Here is a 21,460-nt window from a genome sequence, read left to right on the forward strand (position 1 = left end):
TGAAGATAGTGTTACAGACACAGGATAGTGAAGGTACAGTGTTACAGACACAGGGTACTGAAGATAGTGTTCCAGACACAGGATAATGACGATACAGTGTTACAGACACAGGATAATGAAGATACAGTGTTACAGACACCGGATAATGAAGATAGTGTTACCGACACAGGATAATGAAGATACATTGTTCCAGACACAGGATAATGAAGATACAGTGTTACAGACACAGGATAATGAAGATACAGTGTTACAGACACAGGGTAATGAAGATAGTGTGACAGACACAGGGCAATGAAGATACATTGTTACAAACAGAGGGTAATGAAGATAGTGTTATAGGCACAGGATAATGAAGATACAGTGTTACAGACACAGGGTAATGAAGATACAGTGTTACCAGACACCGGATAATGAAGAATCAGTGTTACATACACAGGATAATGAAGATACATTGTTATAAGTTGAGGATAATGAGGGGAATGTCATAGATACAGTGTTATAGACACAAAGCTGAATGTGTTTGTCTCCTGAGTGAATGCCTGCTGACCCTGAGGTGGAAGGAGTGGTACTTCCGGGTCAGCAGAGGTTCATGTCCGGTGGGTCATGGCGGCTCCGTGGGAGCTGTTTTGCTGGAAAGGAGACTGGGGCCTGCCGTCCGTGGACACCGAGAGCCTGATGGTGCTGGTGGGTGTCAGCCGGGGAGCAGGGACCCACAGCCCTCCTTCACAACACGGAGCGACCAGCACATGGTCCGGAGGAGGGAGTCCGCCAGGAGGTGGCCGTCAGGGGGGGGGGGGGGGAGGGGGATAGATAATAACAGGTACCCGGGAGGGAGTTACAGACTGGGGGGGGGGGGGTATATAAATAATAACAGGTACCCGGGAGGGAGTTACAGACTGGGGGGGGGTATATAAATAATAACAGATACCCGGGAGGGAGTTACAGACTGGGGGGGGGGGTATATAAATAATAACAGATACCCGGGAGGGAGTTACAGACTGGGGGGGGGGTATATAAATAATAACAGATACCCGGGAGGGAGTTACAGACTGGGGGGGGGGGGGGTATATAAATAATAACAGGTACCCGGGAGGGAGTTACAGACTGGGGGGGGGTATATAAATAATAACAGATACTCGGGAGGGAGTTACAGACTGGGGGGGGGGTATATAAATAATAACAGATACTCGGGAGGGAGTTACAGACTGTGGGGGGGGTATATAAATAATAACAGGTACCCGGGAGGGAGTTACAGACTGGGGGGGGGGGGGTATATAAATAATAACAGATACTCGGGAGGGAGTTACAGACTGGGGGGGGTATATAAATAATAACAGGTACCCGGGAGGGAGTTACAGACTGGGGGGGGGGGGGGTATATAAATAATAACAGATACTCGGGAGGGAGTTACAGACTGGGGGGGGGGTATATAAATAATAACAGGTACCCGGGAGGGAGTTACAGACTGGGGGGCGGGGGGGTATATAAATAATAACAGATACTCGGGAGGGAGTTACAGACTGGGGGGGGGTATATAAATAATAACAGGTACCCGGGAGGGAGTTACAGACTGGGGGGGGGGGTATATAAATAATAACAGATACTCGGGAGGGAGTTACAGACTGTGGGGGGGGGTATATAAATAATAACAGGTACCCGGGAGGGAGTTACAGACTGGGGGGGGGGGTATATAAATAATAACAGATACTCGGGAGGGAGTTACAGACAGGGGGGGGGGTATATAAATAATAACAGGTACCCGGGAGGGAGTTACAGACTGGGGGGGGGGGGTATATAAATAATAACAGATACTCGGGAGGGAGTTACAGACTGGGGGGGGGTATATAAATAATAACAGGTACCCGGGAGGGAGTTACAGACTGGGGGGGGGGGGGTATATAAATAATAACAGGTACCCTGGAGGGAGTTACAGACTGGGGGGGGGTATATAAATAATAACAGGTACCCTGGAGGGAGTTACAGACTGGGGGGGGGTATATAAATAATAACAGGTACCCGGGAGGGAGTTACAGACTGGGGGGGGGGGGGTATATAAATAATAACAGATACTCGGGAGGGAGTTACAGACTGGGGGGGGGGTATATAAATAATAACAGATACCCGGGAGGGAGTTACAGACTGTGGGGGGGGTATATAAATAATAACAGGTACCCGGGAGGGAGTTACAGACTGGGGGGGGGGGGGGGGGTATATAAATAATAACAGATACTCGGGAGGGAGTTACAGACTGGGGGGGGTATATAAATAATAACAGGTACCCGGGAGGGAGTTACAGACTGGGGGGGGGGTATATAAATAATAACAGGTACCCGGGAGGGAGTTACAGACTGGGGGGGGTGGGGGGTATATAAATAATAACAGATACCCGGGAGTGAGTTACAGACTGGGGGGGGGTATATAAATAATAACAGGTACCCGGGAGGGAGTTACAGTCTGGGGGGGGTATATAAATAATAACAGATACCCGGGAGGGAGTTACAGTCTGGGGGGGGTGGGGGGTATATAAATATTAACAGATACCCGGGAGTGAGTTACAGACTGGGGGGGGGTATATAAATAATAACAGGTACCCGGGAGGGAGTTACAGTCTGGGGGGGGTATATAAATAATAACAGATACCCGGGAGGGAGTTACAGTCTGGGGGGGGTATATAAATAATAACAGGTACCCGGGAGGGAGTTACAGACTGGGGGGGGGTATATAAATAATATCAGGTACCCGGGAGGGAGTTACAGACTGGGGGGGGGTATATAAATAATAACAGATACCCGGGAGGGAGTTACAGACTGGGGGTGGGGGTATATAAATAATATCAGGTACCCGGGAGGGAGTTACAGACTGGGGGGGGGTATATAAATAATAACAGATACCCGGGAGGGAGTTACAGACTGGGGGGTGGGGGGGGTATATAAATAATAACAGATACCCGGGAGGGAGTTACAGCCTGGGGGGGGGGGAGTATATAAATAATAACAGATACCCGGGAGGGAGTTACAGACTGGGGGGGGGGTATATAAATAATAACAGGTACCCGGGAGGGAGTTACAGACTGGGGGGGGGGGGATATATAAATAATAACAGATACCCGGGAGGGAGTTACAGACTGGGGTGGGGGGGGGATATATAAATAATAACAGATACCCGGGAGGGAGTTACACACTGGGGGGGGGGGTATATAAATAATAACAGATACCCGGGAGGGAGTTACACACTGGGGCGGGGGGGTATATAAATAATAACAGATACCCGGGAGGGAGTTACAGACTGGGTGGGGGGTATATAAATAATATCAGATACCCGGGAGGGAGTTACACACTGGGGGGGGGGGTATATAAATAATAACAGATACCCGGGAGGGAGTTACACACTGGGGCGGGGGGGTATATAAATAATAACAGATACCCGGGAGGGAGTTACAGACTGGGGGGGGGTATATAAATAATAACAGGTACCCGGGAGGGAGTTACACACTGGGGCGGGGGGGTATATAAATAATAACAGATACCCGGGAGGGAGTTACAGACTGGGTGGGGGGGGTATATAAATAATAACAGATACCCGGGAGGGAGTTACACACTGGGGCGGGGGGGTATATAAATAATAACAGATACCCGGGAGGGAGTTACAGACTGGGGGGGGGGGGTATATAAATAATAACAGGTACCCGGGAGGGAGTTACAGACTGGGGTGGGGGGTATATAAATAATAACAGGTACCCGGGAGGGAGTTACAGACTGGGGGGGGTATATAAATAATAACAGATACCCGGGAGGGAGTTACACACTGGGGCGGGGGGGTATATAAATAATAACAGATACCCGGGAGGGAGTTACAGACTGGGGGAGGGGGGTATATAAATAATAACAGATACCCGGGAGGGAGTTACACACTGGGGCGGGGGGGTATATAAATAATAACAGATACCCGGGAGGGAGTTACAGACTGGGGGGGGGGGTATATAAATAATAACAGGTACCCGGGAGGGAGTTACACACTGGGGGGGGGGTGGGGGGTATATAAATAATAACAGGTACCCGGGAGGGAGTTACAGACTGGGGGGGGGTATATAAATAATAACAGGTACCCGGGAGGGAGTTACAGACTGGGGCGGGGGGGTATATAAATAATAACAGGTACCCGGGAGGGAGTTACAGTCTGGGGGGGGTATATAAATAATAACAGGTACCCGGGAGGGAGTTACAGACTGGGGGGGGTATATAAATAATAACAGGTACCCGGGAGGGAGTTACAGACTGGGGGGGGGGTATATAAATAATAACAGGTACCCGGGAGGGAGTTACAGACTGGGGGGGGGAGGTATATAAATAATAACAGGTACCCGGGAGGGAATTACAGACTGGGGGGGGGTATATAAATAATAACAGGTACCAGGGAGGGAGTTACAGACTGGGGGGGGGATATATAAATAATAACAGGTACCCGGGAGGGAGTTACAGACTGGGGGGCGGGGGTATATAAATAATAACAGGTACCCGGGAGGGAGTTACAGACTGGGGGGGGTATATAAATAATAACAGGTACCCGGGAGGGAGTTACAGACTGGGGGGGGGTATATAAATAATAACAGATACCCGGGAGGGAGTTACAGACTGGGGGGGGGGGTATATAAATAATAACAGATACCCGGGAGGGAGTTACAGACTGGGGGGGGGATATAAATAATAACAGATACCCGGGAGGGAGTTACAGACTGGGGGGTGGGGGGGGGTATATAAATAATAACAGATACCCGGGAGGGAGTTACAGACTGGGGGGGGGGGTATATAAATAATAACAGATACCCGGGAGGGGGTTACAGACTGGCGGGGGGGGGTATATAAATAATAACAGGTACCCGGGAGGGAGTTACACACTGGGGGGGGGTATATAAATAATAACAGATACCCGGGAGGGAGTTACAGACTGGGGGGGTATATAAATAATAACAGGTACCCGGGAGGGAGTTACACACTGGGGGGGGGGGGTATATAAATAATAACAGGTACCCGGGAGGGAGTTACACACTGGGGGGGGTATATAAATAATAACAGGTACCCGGGAGGGGGTTACACACTGGGGGGTGGGGGGGGGGTATATAAATAATAACAGGTACCCGGGAGGGAGTTACACACTGGGGGGGGGTATATAAATAATAACAGGTACCCGGGAGGGGGTTACACACTGGGGGGGGTGTATATAAATAATAACAGGTACCCGGGAGGGAGTTACACACTGGGGGGGGTATATAAATAATAACAGATACCCGGGAGGGGGTTACAGACTGGGGGGGGGGGGGAATAGATTATAACAGGTACCCGGGAGTGAGTTACACACTGGGGGGGGGTATATAAATAATCACAGATACCCGGGAGGGAGTTACAGACTGGGGGGGGGGGGGTATATAAATAATAACAGGTACCCGAGAGGGGGTTACACACTGGGGGGGAGGGGGTATATAAATAATAACAGGTACCCGGGAGGGAGTTACACACTGGGGGGGGGGGGTATATAAATAATAACAGATACTCGGGAGGGAGTTACAGACTGGGGGGGGTGGTATATAAATAATAACAGGTACCCGGGAGGGGGTTACACACTGGGGGGTGGGTATATAAATAATAACAGATACCCGGGAGGGAGTTACAGACTGGGGGGTGGGGGGGGTATATAAATAATAACAGATACCCGGGAGGGAGTTACAGACTGGGGGGGGGGGGTATATAAATAATAACAGGTACCCGGGAGGGAGTTACACACTGGTGGGGGGGGTATATAAATAATAACAGATACCCGGGAGGGAGTTACAGACGGGGGGGAGTATATAAATAATAACAGGTACCCGGGAGGGAGTTACAGACTGGGGCGGGGGGGTATATAAATAATAACAGATACCCGGGCGGGAGTTACAGACTGGGGGGGGGTATATAAATAATAACAGATACCCGGGAGGGAGTTACAGACTGGGGGGGGGGGTATATAAATAATAACAGATACCCGGGAGGGAGTTACAGACTGGGGGGGGGTATATAAATAATAACAGATACTCGGGAGGGAGTTACAGACTGGGGGGGGTATATAAATAATAACAGGTACTCGGGAGGGAGTTACAGACTGGGGGGCGGGGGGGGTATATAAATAATAACAGGTACCTGGGAGGGAGTTACAGACTGGGGGGGGGGGGATAAATAATAACAGATACCCGGGAGGGAGTTGCACACTGGGGCGGGGGGGTATATAAATAATAACAGGTACCCGGGAGGGAGTTACAGACTGGGGGTGGGGGGATAAATAATAACAGATACTCGGGAGAGAGTTACACACTGGGGCGGGGGGGTATATAAATAATAACAGGTACCCGGGAGGGAGTTACAGACTGGGGGTGGGGGGATAAATAATAACAGATACTCGGGAGAGAATTACACACTGGGGCGGGGGGGTATATAAATAATAACAGGTACCCGGGAGGGAGTTACAGACGGGGGGGGGGTTATATAAATAATATCAGATACCCGGGAGGGAGTTACAGACTGGGGGTGTGGGGGGGTATATAAATAATAACAGGTACCCGGGAGGGGGTTACACACTGGGGGGGGGTATATAAATAATAACAGGTACCCGGGTGGGAGTTACACACTGGGGGGGGGGGTATATAAATAATATCAGATACTTGGGAGGGAGTTACAGACTGTGGGGGGTGTATATAAATAATAAGATACCCGGGAGGGAGTTACAGACTGGGGGGGCGGGGGTATATAAATAATAAGAGGTACCCGGGAGGGAGTTACAGACTGGGGGGGTATATAAATAATAACAGATACCCGGGAGGGAGTTACAGACTGGGGGGGTATATAAATAATAACAGATACCCGGGAGGGAGTTACAGACTGGGGGGGGGTATATAAATAATAACAGATACTCGGGAGGGAGTTACAGACTGGGGGGGGGGTATATAAATAATAACAGGTACCCGGGAGGGAGTTACAGACTGGGGCGGGGGGGTATATAAATAATAACAGATACTCGGGAGGGAGTTACAGACTGGGGGGGGTATATAAATAATAAGATACCCGGGAGGGAGTTACAGACTGGGGGGCGGGTGTATATAAATAATAACAGGTACCCGGGAGGGAGTTACAGACTGGGGGGGGTATATAAATAACAACAGATACCCGAGAGGGAGTTACAGACTGGGGGGGGGGTATATAAATAAAAACAGATACCCGGGAGGGAGTTACAGACTGGGGGGGGGGGTATATAAATAATAACAGATACCCGGGAGGGAGTTACAGACTGGGGGGGGGGTATATAAATAATAACAGATACCCGGGAGGGAGTTACAGACTGGGGGGCGGGGTATATAAATAATAACAGATACTCGGGAGGGAGTTACAGACTGGGGGGGGGGGGGTATATAAATAATAACAGGTACCCGGGAGGGAGTTACAGACTGGGGCGGGGGGGTATATAAATAATAACAGATACCCGGGAGGGAGTTACAGACTGGGGGGGGGGTATATAAATAATAACAGATACCCGGGAGGGAGTTACAGACTGGGGGGGGGGTTATATAAATAATAACAGGTACCTGGGAGGGAGTTACAGACTGGGGCGGGGGGGTATATAAATAATAACAGGTACCCGGGAGGGAGTTACAGACTGGGGGGGGGTGGGGGGGTATATAAATAATAACAGGTACCCGGGAGGGAGTTACAGACTGGGGCGGGGGGGTATATAAATAATAACAGATACACGGGAGGGAGTTACAGACTGGGGGGGGGGTATATAAATAATAACAGGTACCTGGGAGGGAGTTACAGACTGGGGCGGGGGGGTATATAAATAATAGGTACCCGGGAGGGAGTTACAGACTGGGGGGGGGGTTATATAAATAATATCAGATACCCGGGAGGGAGTTACAGACTGGGAGGGGGGTGGGGGGATATATAAATAATAACAGGTACCCGGGAGGGAGTTACACACTGGGGGGGGGTATATAAATAATAACAGGTACCCGGGAGGGAGTTACACACTGGGGGGGGGGGTATATAAATAATATCAGATACCCGGGAGGGAGTTACAGACTGGGAGGGGGATATAAATAATAACAGATACCTGGGAGTGAGTTACAGACTGGGGGGCGGGGGTATATAAATAATAACAGGTACCCGGGAGGGAGTTACAGACTGGGGGGGGTATATAAATAATAACAGGTACCCGGGAGGGAGTTACAGACTGGGGGGGGTATATAAATAATAACAGGTACCCGGGAGGGAGTTACAGACTGGGGGAGGTATATAAATAATAACAGATACCCGGGAGGGAGTTACAGACTGGGGGGGGGGGTATATAAATAATAACAGATACCCGGGAGGGAGTTACAGACTGGGGGGGGGGGTATATAAATAATAACAGATACCCGGGAGGAGTTACAGACTGTGGGGGGTGGGGGGGTATATAAATAATAACAGATACCCGGGAGGGAGTTACAGACTGGGGGGGGGGGTATATAAATAATAACAGATACCCGGGAGGGAGTTACAGACTGGGGGGGGGTATATAAATAATAAGATACCCGGGAGGGAGTTACAGACTGGGGGTGGGGGTATATAAATAATAACAGATACCCGGGAGGGAGTTACAGACTGGGGGGTGGGGGGGGTATATAAATAATAACAGATACCCGGGAGGGAGTTACAGACTGGGGGGGGGGGTATATAAATAATAACAGGTACCCGGGAGGGAGTTACAGACTGGAGGGGGGGGGATATATAAATAATAACAGATACCCGGGAGGGAGTTACACACTGGGGGTGTTGGGGGGGTATATAAATAATAACAGGTACCCGGGAGCGGGTTACACACTGGGGGGGGGGGGGAGGGGGTATATAAATAATAACAGATAACCGGGAGGGAGTTACACACTGGTGGGGGGGTGGGGGGTATATAAATAATAACAGGTACCCGGGAGGGAGTTACAGACTGGGGGGGGGGGTAATATAAATAATAACAGGTACCCTGGAGGGGGTTACAGATTGGGGGGGGGGATAAATAATAACAGATACCCGGGAGTGAGTTACACACTGGTGGGGGGGGGTATATAAATAATATCAGGTACCCGGGAGGGAGTTACAGACTGGGGGGGTTATATAAATAATAACAGATACCCGGGAGGGAGTTACAGACTGGGGGGGTATATAAATAATAACAGATACCCGGGAGGGAGTTACAGCCTTGGGGGTGGGGGGGGTATATAAATAATATCTGATACCCGGGAGGGAGGTACAGACTGGGGGGGGGGGGGTGGGTATATAAATAAAAACAGATACCCGGGAGGGAGTACAGATTCTGGGTGAGGGGGGGGGGTGTATATAAATAATAACAGATACCTGGGAGGGAGTTACAGACTGGGCGTGGTGGTGGGTTTTTATGAATAATAACAGATACCCGGGAGGGAGTTACAGACTGTGGGGGTTTATTTAAATAATAACAGGTACCCGGGAGGGGGTTACAGACTGGGGTCTCACAGAGAGGGACTGGGGGCTTGTATAAATAATAACAGATACCCGGGAGGGAGTTACAGACTGGGGGGGCGTGGTTTATATAAATAATAACAGATACCCGGGAGGGAGTTACAGACTGGGGGGGGCGTGGTGTATATAAATAATAACAGATACCCGGGAGGGAGTTACAGACTGGGGGTTGACATAAATAGTAACAGCTATCCGGGAGGGAGTTACAGACTCGGGAGGGGGTATATAAATAATAACAGGTACCCGGGAGGGAGTTACTGATTGGGCGTGGTGGTGGGTTTTTATAAATAATAAGATACCCGGGAGGGAATTACAGACTGGGGGGCGGGGGTATATAAATAATATCAGATACCCGGGAGGGTGTTACAGACTGGGGGGGGTATATAAATAATAACAGATACCTGGGAGGGAGTTACAGACTGGGTGGGTTTTTATAAATAATAAGAGATACCCGGGAGGGAGTTACAGACTGGGGCGGGGGTATATAAATAATAACAGGTACCCGGGACGGAGTTACTGACTGCGGTCTCACAGAGAGGGACTCGGGGTTTATATAAATAATAACAGATACCCGGGAGGGAGTTACAGACTGGTGTCTAACAGAGGGGACTGGGGGGTTTCTTTCAATAATAACAGATACCCGGGAGGGAGTTACACACTGGGGTCTCAGAGGGAGGGACTGGGGGGTTTGTAGAAATAGTAACAGATACCCGGGAGGGAGTTACACACTGGGGTCTCACAGAGAGGGACTGGTGATTTATATAAATAATAACTGATATCTGGGAATCTGTTCCAGGCTGGATTGTAATCGAGGGATCTGAGTGGTTTATTTACATAACTGATACCTGGGAGTGTGTTCCAGGCTGTAATGTAATCGAGAGATCTGAGTGATTTATTTATATAAATGCATTATTCAGGGGTAAATATAGGATAATAGGACAGAGGAATGGGTCTGGGTGGGCTACTCTTTAGAGAGTTGGTATGGTCTTGTTGGGCCGAAGGACCTGTTTCCATACTGTAGGGATTCTATAATCCTCTGATGATAACTGAATCCTGGGACTGAGTTCCAGGCTGGAATTTACATGAAGTGTCGAAGTGGTTCTTGTACATAACTGACATCTGGGATTGAGCCAAAGGCTGGAATGTAATCACAAAATCTTTACAGTGTGGAACCAGGTCATTTGGTCTTCTGAGTCCACACCAACCCTTTGAACAGCATCCTATCCATCCTCACCCCTAACCTACATTTCCCTTGGCTAACCTACCTAACCGACATATCCCTGGAGACTATGGGCAATTTAGCATAGCCAAGCCATCTAACCTGGACATCTTTGGATTGTGGGAGGAAACTGGAGCACCCATAGGAAACCCACGCAGACCTAGGGAGAATGTGCAAACTCCACACAGACAGTTGCCCTAGCCTGAAATTTAACCTGGGTCCTTGGCGCTATGAAGCAGCAGTGCTTACCACTGAGCCATCGTGCTGCTCAGAGGTGTGAGTGGTTAACATACATAACTGATACCCTGGAGTGAATTACAGGCTGAAATATAATCGAGGTGTCTCAGTGATTTATATACATAACTGATCCCTGGGATTGAGACAGAGGCTGGAATGTTATCAAGGGGTCGGTGTGATTTATATACATAATCGATACCCAGGAGTAAGTTACAGTCTGTAATCAAGTAATTTGATATAGTGCCATATTTCAGCATTTCACTTTGTGTATCCCCTAGTCCTTTTTTGTTCTGATTGTTTGGTACCTTTAACATGTGAGCATTCCTGAATGTCAGCTTTGTCTCTTAGATCAGTTTATGAGGGAGAAGCTGCGTCAATTTTGTGTGTTGTGGTCAGGTTTTTTGACCATGAGTGAATAAACAGGATGAATATTTTGTGGTTCAGTTATATTTTCCACATATCATGCCTGTGAGGTTTGGGCTGCACGTCCCTGTCTCGCTTTGATTCCATTACATCATCTGTCCTCAGTGTTTGGATGGAATTCAGGTTTGGCCCCCTGCTATTTTTCCTGAAAGAGTTACAGTAAAGCTGCAGTCCACTAACCAGCTGCTGCAGTCAGCCCTCAGTAAATGTGGAGCTTTAGTTGCCGGGTACCTCGGCAGACTGAACGGACTGGCAAAAGACCCAGAGGGAGCATTGAGTGTTGTATTGCGAAGGTTCATGTTTGTGAAATGTTTCCCTGCACTGCCCCATCGAGCAGCCACAGGCAATGTTTACAAGTGGCTGTCCGTCTGCTCTTTTGGACGATACTGTACTAAACAGCATTGATTGCTATTGTATTAAGTCCAAGGACCCATTAGATTAGATTACTTACAGTGTGGAAACGGGCCCTTTGGCCCAACAAGTCCACACCGACCCCCCAAAGCGCACCCACCCAGACCCATTCCCCTACATTTACCTCTGCACCTAACACTATGGGCAATTTAGCACGTCCAGTTCACCTAACCTGCACATTTTTGGACTGATATCTGTCCTGTAACTGCAACTAGAAGATAGCCTGTGCAAATCTGTTATCAGAGTCTAAGATCGTAGGGCATAGTCTCAAAATAAATTTAAAACTGAGATAAGGAGGAATTTCTTTCCTTATGGAGAGCTGTGGGGACAGAGAACTTGTATGTATTTAAGGATGAGATAGATTCTTGATCAGTAAGAGCATGAAGATTTACAGGGAAAAGGCAGTAAAGTGGACATGAAGAATGTCAGATAAGCCATGATCCTTTTGAATGGTGGAGCAGGCTCAAAGGGCCAGATGGCTGACTCCTCTTCCTATTTCTTGTGGCCTTAAAACTTAGTGTATTCCCGAAAAGCACAGTGACCAAGGAATGGAGTTAGTGCAGCTTTACATCAGCCTGAGGGTGGCCTACAGTGTTGCCATTCTGTATGACCAGCCTGAATGACTGTGGATACAGGACTGAAGGTTGTCTCAGACAACTGGAGTTCATCACTAGGCTGTGACATATCTTTGTGCTCGGATTACATTTCAATATTATTCATTGTAAACAGTTTGAAGCAAGTGAGAGCTTGGAATATTCCTGCTGTTGTTGTTTGGATCTGGTGAGACTGATGACCTTTCCTGAGGCAGAGAAACAGATATTTCCACCCTGGAAGAGAGAGATTCCCTCTCCCGTTTCAGGTTGAGGTGCTGTCATTTACGGAAGTCTTCAGGAATACAGCGTAGAATTTGGCTTTTTCTCTAACCCCATGCTGTCCTTGCCCTTGGGAGTGTTGGATGGGAACAGTGTAGAGAGAATTTTATTTTCAGTTTAAAAGAGGTTCACTTTCAGTTAAAAAAATTTAAAGGGAGCTTTGCTGTGTATTTAACCCTTTGCTGTCCCTGTCCTGGGAGTGTTTGATTAGAATAGTGTCAGGGAGGTTTACTTACAGTTTAAAAGAATAGAGAGGGACTTTTATCTAATCTCCTGCTGTACCTGTTCTTGGACTTTTGAGGGGACAGTGTCGAGGAGCTTTACTTTCAGTTTAAAAGGGTAGAGTGAGCTTTACTCTACTGCTAAGCCGATTCTACACCTGTCCTAGGAATGTTTGATGGCAGCAATGATGAAGGAACTTTACTTTCAGTTTAACTGGATCTAATCCTGTTCTGTACCTGCTCTGGGACTGTCTAGCCTTTCTAAACCTTCACGTTAAAATGCTAACCTTTGTGAAAGACTTTAAAAGTGTCTAATCTTTACTTGAGGGAATTTTTTTTTCCCTGTCAGGCCTATGCACGGTTTTCAGGAGCCCCTGTCAGAGTGCACAAGCTCAGCAATCCCTGGAGGAGTCCCTCTGGTAAGATTATTCAGCAAACTGGATTTGTTCACGTCACTACGAGTGCAGGCTTGATCTCTAGGAGGAAGCTATTCAGCTCCTTAAACTGGAATTAATCTGTAAGATAGGTGATGATGATCAATACGTAGGTGAACCCTATTTGCCCATCTTCGTTCCATTACTGTTGATAATGTGTTAAACAGGGTGTGGAAGATATTGATATGAATGGTTCCAGAGCAGAGAGGGTACACTGGGAAGGCTGCCTTCTCCTCAGAGAAGAAGACAGAGATTAGAGAGGTGTTGAAATCATGAAGGATGAACCTTGAAACCTGATCCATGTTTTCTGTTAACTTGGGTCATGCAGAGTGAACCTTGAAAATCTTCGTCCTAAATTGAAAATTACAGTATTGCCCCTCTTTGGTCACTTCCCGGAAGAGACTTCCTCTCTATGTACCCAGCTCAATTCTTTCATCATCTGAAATATCTCTATTTACTCACCCAGCTGTCTTCATGTTTCAGGCAAATATGAGCTTAGTCTGTGCAACATGTTTCAGAATTTAAACCTGTTTGTACAAGTATCCTCTTTCTGAAACTGCACACTACATTTCCAAGGTTCTATATCATTTCTATTGGCTTGATCTTCTACAATGATCAGAAAACATGCCTACATCTGACATTGTGATGAATGGAAGGTGTCACCCCTCATTGGGACAATGTACTGGAAATCAAGCCCCGCTATTCTCGGAGTTATTACAAAAGTTAAAGATTTTGAGAAGTATGAACAACTCCCTAATTCCTCTGTCTTTTAGACCCAGGTTAACAGAAAGCTTAGACCAGGTTTCTGTATTTAACAATGACTGCTTATTACAAATAAATAGATTTTAATTACAGGTAAACAATTCTAAACCATTGACATTGTACTTGTTTAAACTCTAAAGCTGCCCCCCAATACACAGATATAGACAGACACTGAAACAATGGGGTGTTATGGGTAGTTGGGAAGACAGTTCAGTGGGTCCTGTCCACTGGGTTTGCTGAGATAATCCCCTTGATCAGAATGCTGCTTCTAGTCTCCCTTCTCCAGGGATGTTCACTTGTTTGCAGGAGGCACAGGGTGACTGGTTCACATTTGTAAAGGTCTCTGCCTTATTAAACATCATGCTGCAACAGGGGAAATAAACTGGTCAACTTCAGGCTGGAGAAACTTTATAGTGCAGAGATAAAACAGCTCCTTCCCTTCCAGAAATCCAGTAGTTTCTGTCCTGAATATTCACACCCCCAAGCTGTTCCGCTGCCTGAGAGCCAATCACATCATAGTTATCAGGCAAAAGCTTTTGCCTTTGATAATTGGCCACTGTTTCACAACCAATCAGATACATGCTGTTGGCCTATCTCTCCCTAGTTCCAGCTAGTCTCGGACCAGACTTCCAAATTGCTTGAACCAACAGCTGTGTAAACAGCACTTACAATGAGCTTCAGCTAACCTGCTTTTTAAAAAAAAATGCAGCAGTCATTGGTTTTCAAACCAGTTCTTTTCCCATTTTACTCTACAATCAAGAATCTAAAAATAATTGACAAAAAAAAATTAAAATAATTGATGAAGCATCTGAACATTGTTGGTCCTCAGGGCGCAGTGGTAGTGTCCCTACCTCTGAATCAGGAGGCCTGGGTTGATATCCCATCCTGCTTCAGAGGTGTCTAATAATACATTTGAACAGGTTTATTATAAAATATCTATGCTGAGGAATTGCTGCAACAATGTTCTCAGACTAAGGTAACTGATCTCCAACAACCACCACCATTTTCCATTGTGGTCAGGTCTCAGCATTAACCTTAGATTTCAGCCATAATTGGCTCAGAGCCTCATGCTAACAAGGACAACCTCAGCCTGTTGGAATGTATTGGTTGGAGGTCAGGATTTGGCTAGACTCTGATTCTTTGCAATTAATCCTTTTAACCTTCTCTCTATCCAGACTTTAGCTTGAAGATTAATCCTCCCCTTGGGTGAGGGGTTTTTAGCAACTGTGCAGTTTTCTGACATGGTGACAGCTTTTCTAAGAACAGTGTGTGTGAAATGAATCTGTTTCTTCTATTTTATCGCCAGGAGTTTTGCCAGCACTGAAGACTGAGAAAGATGTTGTGTCACAGCCTCTCCAGATCCTTACCTACCTCAGGAAACAGGTACATCACTATTTTTGTGGAAGTTCTTTCTAATTGGAGTTGGTATTTTGTGTTATGATATTGCTAGACAGATTTGAATTGTTTTACCAAGTGTAAAAGCCCAAAGAAACATTTTGTTCATTTAAAGTTTAAAAAGCTTTAAATATTAATGAATGTGGTTTTGACTAGTATCACAGATAAGAGAAAGTGAGGCCTGCACATGCTGGAGATCAGAGTCAAGAGTGTGGTGCTGGAAAAACACAGCTAGCCAGGCAGCATCCTAAGGAGCAGAAGAATCGGCATTTTGGGCATGAGCTTGTGGGCCGGTGATGTGGGGCTGGAAGTAAGGTAGCTGGGAATGTGATGAATGGGTGAAGGTGATTGGTCGGAGAGAAGGGTGGAGTGGATAGGTGGGAAGGAAGATGGACAGGTCAAGAGGACAGTGCCGAGTTGGAGGCTTGGAACTGGGATAAGGTGAATTGAGGAAAATGGTCCTGTATGGTTGCAGGGTCCCAAGGCGGAAGATGAGTTCTTCCTTCAGGCGTTAGGGGTTAGGGTTTGGTGATGGAGGAGGCTCAGGACCTGAAGTATTGGTGGAATGGCAGGGGAAGTTGAAGTGTTCAGTCACTGGGTGGTGGGGTTGAATGGTGCAGGTGTCCCAAAGATGTTCTCTGAAACAATCCGCAAGTTGGCATCCTGTCTCCCGAACCTTCAGAAGAAGAAAGTGGATACTTAGATTGACGTATCCTGTGTCATGTTTTTCTGGTTTGGAGAATCTGACTGTGTTTCTAAGCTTGATAATGTGGAATCCTGGTTAGTTGAACAGCTGTGTCGGGGATATCAGTGCCAAATGTTGTACCCTCAGAATTTATTGCAATATTGAGAGGTTACAGTAAACTCTACTGCAGTAGAATTTGTACAGGGATTTAGCAATACTGAAGGAAGTGTACAAGTTCAGCCATCAGCTTGAGAAACTGCTTTCTGTTTGAGTCATTTTCCTGGATTAGGCTAGAAGTGTTGGGAAATGCTGTTTGTTGCTCTCACCACTGGGCGAGTTGCTCCCATGTTTATGCTGCTGTTGAAAGTCAATTACTAAAGGAGGTCGCCCACTTAAGACTAATGGAGATGCTTCTTCATTCGAGGGCTGCCGAAGCTAGGTTATTAAAATATTTTCAGTTTCAGCTGTGAATATACTTAATCAGTGAGTAAGTAAAGCATTCTGGTGGAAAGGTTAGGAAAGCGGAATTGAAGATCAGCTGTGATCTCATTGAACGGCGGTGCAGACTTGATGGAATGGATAGCCTACTCTGCTCCCATGTCTTAGGATCTTCTGGACTATATAAAGATGTGATTGTATTCCTCAGGCGGAAGGATTGTTAGAGAATTCTGTAACCTTTTACAGAGAAAGTTAAAGCCCGCAGTGAAAATTGTTCAGTCAAGCACTTTACATGAAAGAAGTCCAAACCTCTGAGTGGAAAATATAATTGGGAATGTGTGGAAGCTGCACACTACACGTAGATAATTCTCTCATGGCCACGTGCAGCAGCAGTAACAGGTGATACTGAGAAAGGAGAGTAAAAATATTCTTCAACTCATCCTGGCTGAGAATCAGTACAGACTGGTCTGGAGCCCAGGTTGTCTGGTCTAATCTGGCCTGTATGATGCAGGTCTGTATTTCCTGCAATTCACTTTCATCACCTGAGGTCTCGTAAACCTGGTGTAGCACTAGTAACTATAGCAACCTCTTATTTACTCAAACTGGCAAGGAATGTGATCCCTTCCATAGGATATTCCATCATTACTAAATATTTCCAAATTTTAGATCGTGATGAAAATTGATTGATGTCAGAGACAGGGAGACAATCTTGCACGTTTTGCTTTTGGATCAAACCTGAACTTTTTTTCACTTTACAGTTGCTAAAGTTACAGTTTTAATGTTGGCAAATTAAAAATATCTAATGAGCTGTGTTGTACAAAACTTCTCTTCCCAAGTATATGTATTCTACATGTGAACTGTCCCAAGTCCTTGTTTATAATGCAGGCTGTAACTCACTTCCAGCTGTCATTATTGTGTATAAAAGTATTATATATATTCAACCCATAACTCCTTCCCTTTGGACATCCATATGGTTTCTGTTGTGATATTACTGCTGAATAGCTGCTTACCAACATTACATTTCTCTTCTTAGAAGTACAATGCTGACTACGGGCTCTCAGCAACGCAGGCGGCTGACACACTTGCCTTTGCCTCTCTGATAGAAGAGAAGTTACTTCCTGCACTGGTGAGTGCTGCTTTCTTTTGCTTTGTTAACACTGTTGTCCTATTTGTCTGGGATATTCCATGCTGAGTTTTAAAAAATTAATTAATAGGATCAAGGCATCACTGGCTAGCCTAGCATTTATTTCCCATCCCCAATTGCCCAGAGGCCAGTTAGAAGTCAACCACATTGCTGAGAGTCTGGAGTAACATGTAAGCCAGACTTGATAAGGATGGCAGTTTCCTGCCCTAAAGAACAAAAGATGGTTTGTTTTGACAGCCAGCAATAGATTCATTGTCATCATTAGATTCTTAATTCCAGATTTCTATTGAATTCAAATTTCACAATCGACCATGGTGGGATTCTAATATGCATTTCCAGAATATTAGTCACATGTAGTCTCTGGATTAATAGTCCAGTGATAATACCACTCAGCCATCGCCTCCCCTTTAACTCCTGTTTCAACTTACTGTCTTTTCTTTCCTCAGATCTACATGTTTTGGGCTGACTCCAAGAATTATGTATCATTCACAAGGCCCTGGTATGGAGAGACAATACCATTTCCACTGAACTTTTTCCTCCCGAACCGGATGCACACACGCTTCCTGGAGCGTCTTCGCTTGATCCGGGGTGGCCAGTGGCATGACAACGAGGAGGAAACCGAGACTGAGGTAGAGTGATTCCAGCACCTTGGCTACTTTAATTCAGAGAATTTACAATTTAACAGGTTTCTAAGTAGAATGTTTCCTTGAAGAAATCATAATTTTCAATTACTACTCGATGTTTGATCTCCAAGAATAAGCTCAGGAGTCTTTAATGAGCCATTCTGAATGGTATGTGGGGAATTCAAGAATGCCAAAAGCTGCAAACTCTGAATATTTGCTTACTTTCAGATCTACAAAGAGGCCCGTGAGTGCCTGACGCTACTGTCCCAGAGGCTAGGGTCACATAAATTCTTTTTTGGAGACTCGTAAGTTGTTTGTTCTTTCTCTACCGTGAAAGTGAAGGGTCCATTATTTTTCATTACTGGTGACTGTGATGTTAAAAGCAAGCTGGAGCAAACAAGTGGGCGCTTGGCCACAGCTGGACCCAGGAGACAGGTGAAACGGGCAGAAAATTTTGGCTTTGTTGACCATTGGCCAGACAATCATGTCCACATGGGTAGTAGAAGGTCTTCCTCCATCTCCCAAAGGTACTGACTTTCAAGTATTGGGTCCCAGGGACCCCTCCCCTCCTGAAGGGGCTGACTCTCACTAGGGGTTTAGGTTCCCTTTCCTCAAGATGCTGTTTCTCACTGAACTTTGACTTGTAAATATGTCATAATTCCTCCATTGTGACGGGGTAAAAATTCTGAAGCTCCCTAAATCTGTGTTTAATGTCTATCTTCCCCATGTGGATTGAGTAAAGGTAACTCATCACAATCTCCTCAATGGTAACTGGGGATGGGCAATAAATTTGTAGCCTTCGCAGCAAAGCTAGTGTTCCATGAATGAGTAAAAGAAACACATTCTGCAGACACCCACCAATGAGCACAATTGGGATCTGTATACTGTGGCTTTGCTGGCAGAGCACTTACTCAGTTGATGAAAAGTCACATTATGCTCTGGAACAGGAGTTTGTGTTGGATGCAATGAGTGCTATTTCCAGGCAGTCTTCTTACCTTCGTCAGGTTTGCTGTGTTTAATGATGTGTCTCCTTCTGCTTTAGACCCAGCTCCTTAGATGCCATTGTATTTGGACATTTGGCACCAATTCTGAAGGCAAAACTACCCAACAGTAAACTGCAGCAACATCTGCGCTCACTTGACAACCTTTGCGCACTCTGCACGTCCATCCTTGGTCTTTATTTTCCAAATGACGGTTCAGGTAATCTGGGACAAACTTTGCTGACCCTTCCTTGACCTATAGCAAATCATTTTCGTTTTTATTTGTGAGATTTTGCAATGCATAAATTTGCCTCTATATTTGCCTGTATAATATCACTAACTTTATGTCAAAGTCATTCATCGATTGGGAAAAGTCTGAGGCTTGGCAACAATGTACACACTTTCTTCCCAATCCTTGTTCATACTATATTCCTGGTTTTGTTTCAGACACTGAACATGGCTCCAAGAAAGTTCCCCGGAATAACTCATCGGATTCTGATGAGGATCCTCACAAGAGACGCAATCAGATCCTCTCGGTGCTGGTGGGGCTCTCTGCCATGATTGGTTATGCTTTCCTCAGTGGAATTCTCTCCATCCAACGGGTATCAACCCATAATGCACTAAGGCAGTCCTCCCCTCTGGAAGATGACGATGTTGATGAGGGACAGTGAGGGGCATGGGTGGTGGTGGAAGAGGAGGAGGAGTTGGGAGTGCTGGCAGTAAGTGGGAACATTCCGTCAAGTAACAATGTCCAGCCTGACAATAGATTTGAGCACTGTTATTGGTTGTATTTTGTAAAACTTGAAGATGCAGTATGGCCAGGGCCTTAAACCCTGCACCACAGGTCAGGGCCAAAAGAAATGATATATTGCAGTCCTATTTTGTTAGTGTAGTGGGTGCTCTGAATTTAGCACCCACTGTAATAGTGTGATGACAGGGACAGTGTCTCACTTCTTTGATAATTCATGTCTAGTATTAAAATAACATTTGTTAGTTATTGAGGTTGGAAGCCAGGAATCAAATACCATGTAATTCAAAGCCAAGATTTTATTTGAAACTGAGATACTATCATAGGTACAAATTCTTGTAAAACTGAAATAAAATCTCCAGCTGATGCTCATTAACTCAAAGGGTTTTAGTTTGGGCTGTACCTGTTCTGCCTTGAGTTCAGAATCTTGTACTGATCTGTATATTCCCTTCTCAGTACAGACTTCCAAGTAAGATCATCATTTTTTTTGTCCTGGTCCGGGAATGTATCAACTTTCAAGAATAGGTTTCTTTGCATCTTGGCCAGTTTTTGTTATTCATTAGTCAACTTTTGTATCTGTTCTGCTCATATGATGTAATGATAATATGTGAAGAGGGAGGTCTAAGAGCTGTGTGTGGAAAGTTGGCGTGAACAGCAGTTTTAAACATTTCTTCACCAGTACCTATGAGCAGGAGTTACTGGACAATGGTTCAGATGAATGTGCTTGCTGCTCAGACTTACTCTGACCAAATAAAATAAGAACCCAGTCAGCCACTGTTTAACTGTTGCTTCGCTCAGTTGGCTGTCATTTTCATGTGAAATTTAGCACCTCAGTGGTGTCTGATGTAGAAATATTCTTTCATTCACTGACAGAATTGGTGCCAGTTCTCTAATATTAGAGGATAGCTGTTGTTATTTGATTGCTTACTTTTCAGGGACAAAGTTACATTTTCCACAGTTTAAAATGTAACAGCTTTGACCAATGAATAAATTGAATGGTGAAAAGCAGATTGTATCTAAGAGCATCCTTTTATTTTCATGATCATAGGTGTGCTGATGTTGAGAGTTCTAGAAAATGTGCTTCTCTGCACCCTCTCCAATGGACTGAGACACAAAGCTGACAAGTAGCTGCAGCAGCTACTGTCTGCCTTTGCTTTGTTCTGTGAACATGGCTTGTCACTAAGGTCACACAACTACTTTCATTTATTGAGGAGAATGGATTAGTTTCTGCAGTATTATGGCACTACTGCTGGTGGGAGGTTGTACTTACAGCATTACAAGCTTACAAAAGTAAATTCTATTTGGGAAACAAGGACC

The 21,460-nt window shown here is 45.8% G+C and overlaps 1 protein-coding gene across 1 annotated transcript; it reads left to right on the plus strand.

Moving 5' to 3' along the window:
* The first annotated feature begins 585 nt into the window (after positions 1 to 585).
* Positions 586 to 21,151, plus strand: LOC148135285 (metaxin-1-like). The gene is made up of 8 exons (XM_087985143.1): positions 586 to 684; positions 13,284 to 13,353; positions 15,437 to 15,513; positions 17,682 to 17,774; positions 18,239 to 18,421; positions 18,644 to 18,720; positions 19,458 to 19,615; positions 19,843 to 21,151. The coding sequence occupies exons 1-8, from the start codon at positions 604 to 606 to the stop codon at positions 20,064 to 20,066; spliced, it is 963 nt and encodes a 320-aa protein (XP_087841269.1). The 5' UTR covers positions 586 to 603; the 3' UTR covers positions 20,067 to 21,151.
* Positions 21,152 to 21,460: the final 309 nt, after the last annotated feature.

This window comes from Chiloscyllium plagiosum, unplaced genomic scaffold (assembly GCF_037043375.1).
Source record: "Chiloscyllium plagiosum isolate Xiang-an unplaced genomic scaffold, Cpla_swu_hap1 HiC_scaffold_50, whole genome shotgun sequence".
Classification (NCBI taxonomy): domain Eukaryota; kingdom Metazoa; phylum Chordata; class Chondrichthyes; order Orectolobiformes; family Hemiscylliidae; genus Chiloscyllium; species Chiloscyllium plagiosum.

What these genes read in the sequence shown, in the direction of transcription:
- LOC148135285 (XM_087985143.1), top strand. Translation starts at nt 604, where the DNA reads ATGGCGGCTCCGTGGGAGCTGTTTTGCTGGAAAGGAGACTGGGGCCTG. An exon ending in CCGAGAGCCTGATGGTGCTG is followed by an intron (nt 685 to 13,283) that starts GTGGGTGTCAGC and finishes TTTCCCTGTCAG; the next exon opens with GCCTATGCACGGTTTTCAGG. An exon ending in TTACCTACCTCAGGAAACAG is followed by an intron (nt 15,514 to 17,681) that starts GTACATCACTAT and finishes TTCTCTTCTTAG; the next exon opens with AAGTACAATGCTGACTACGG.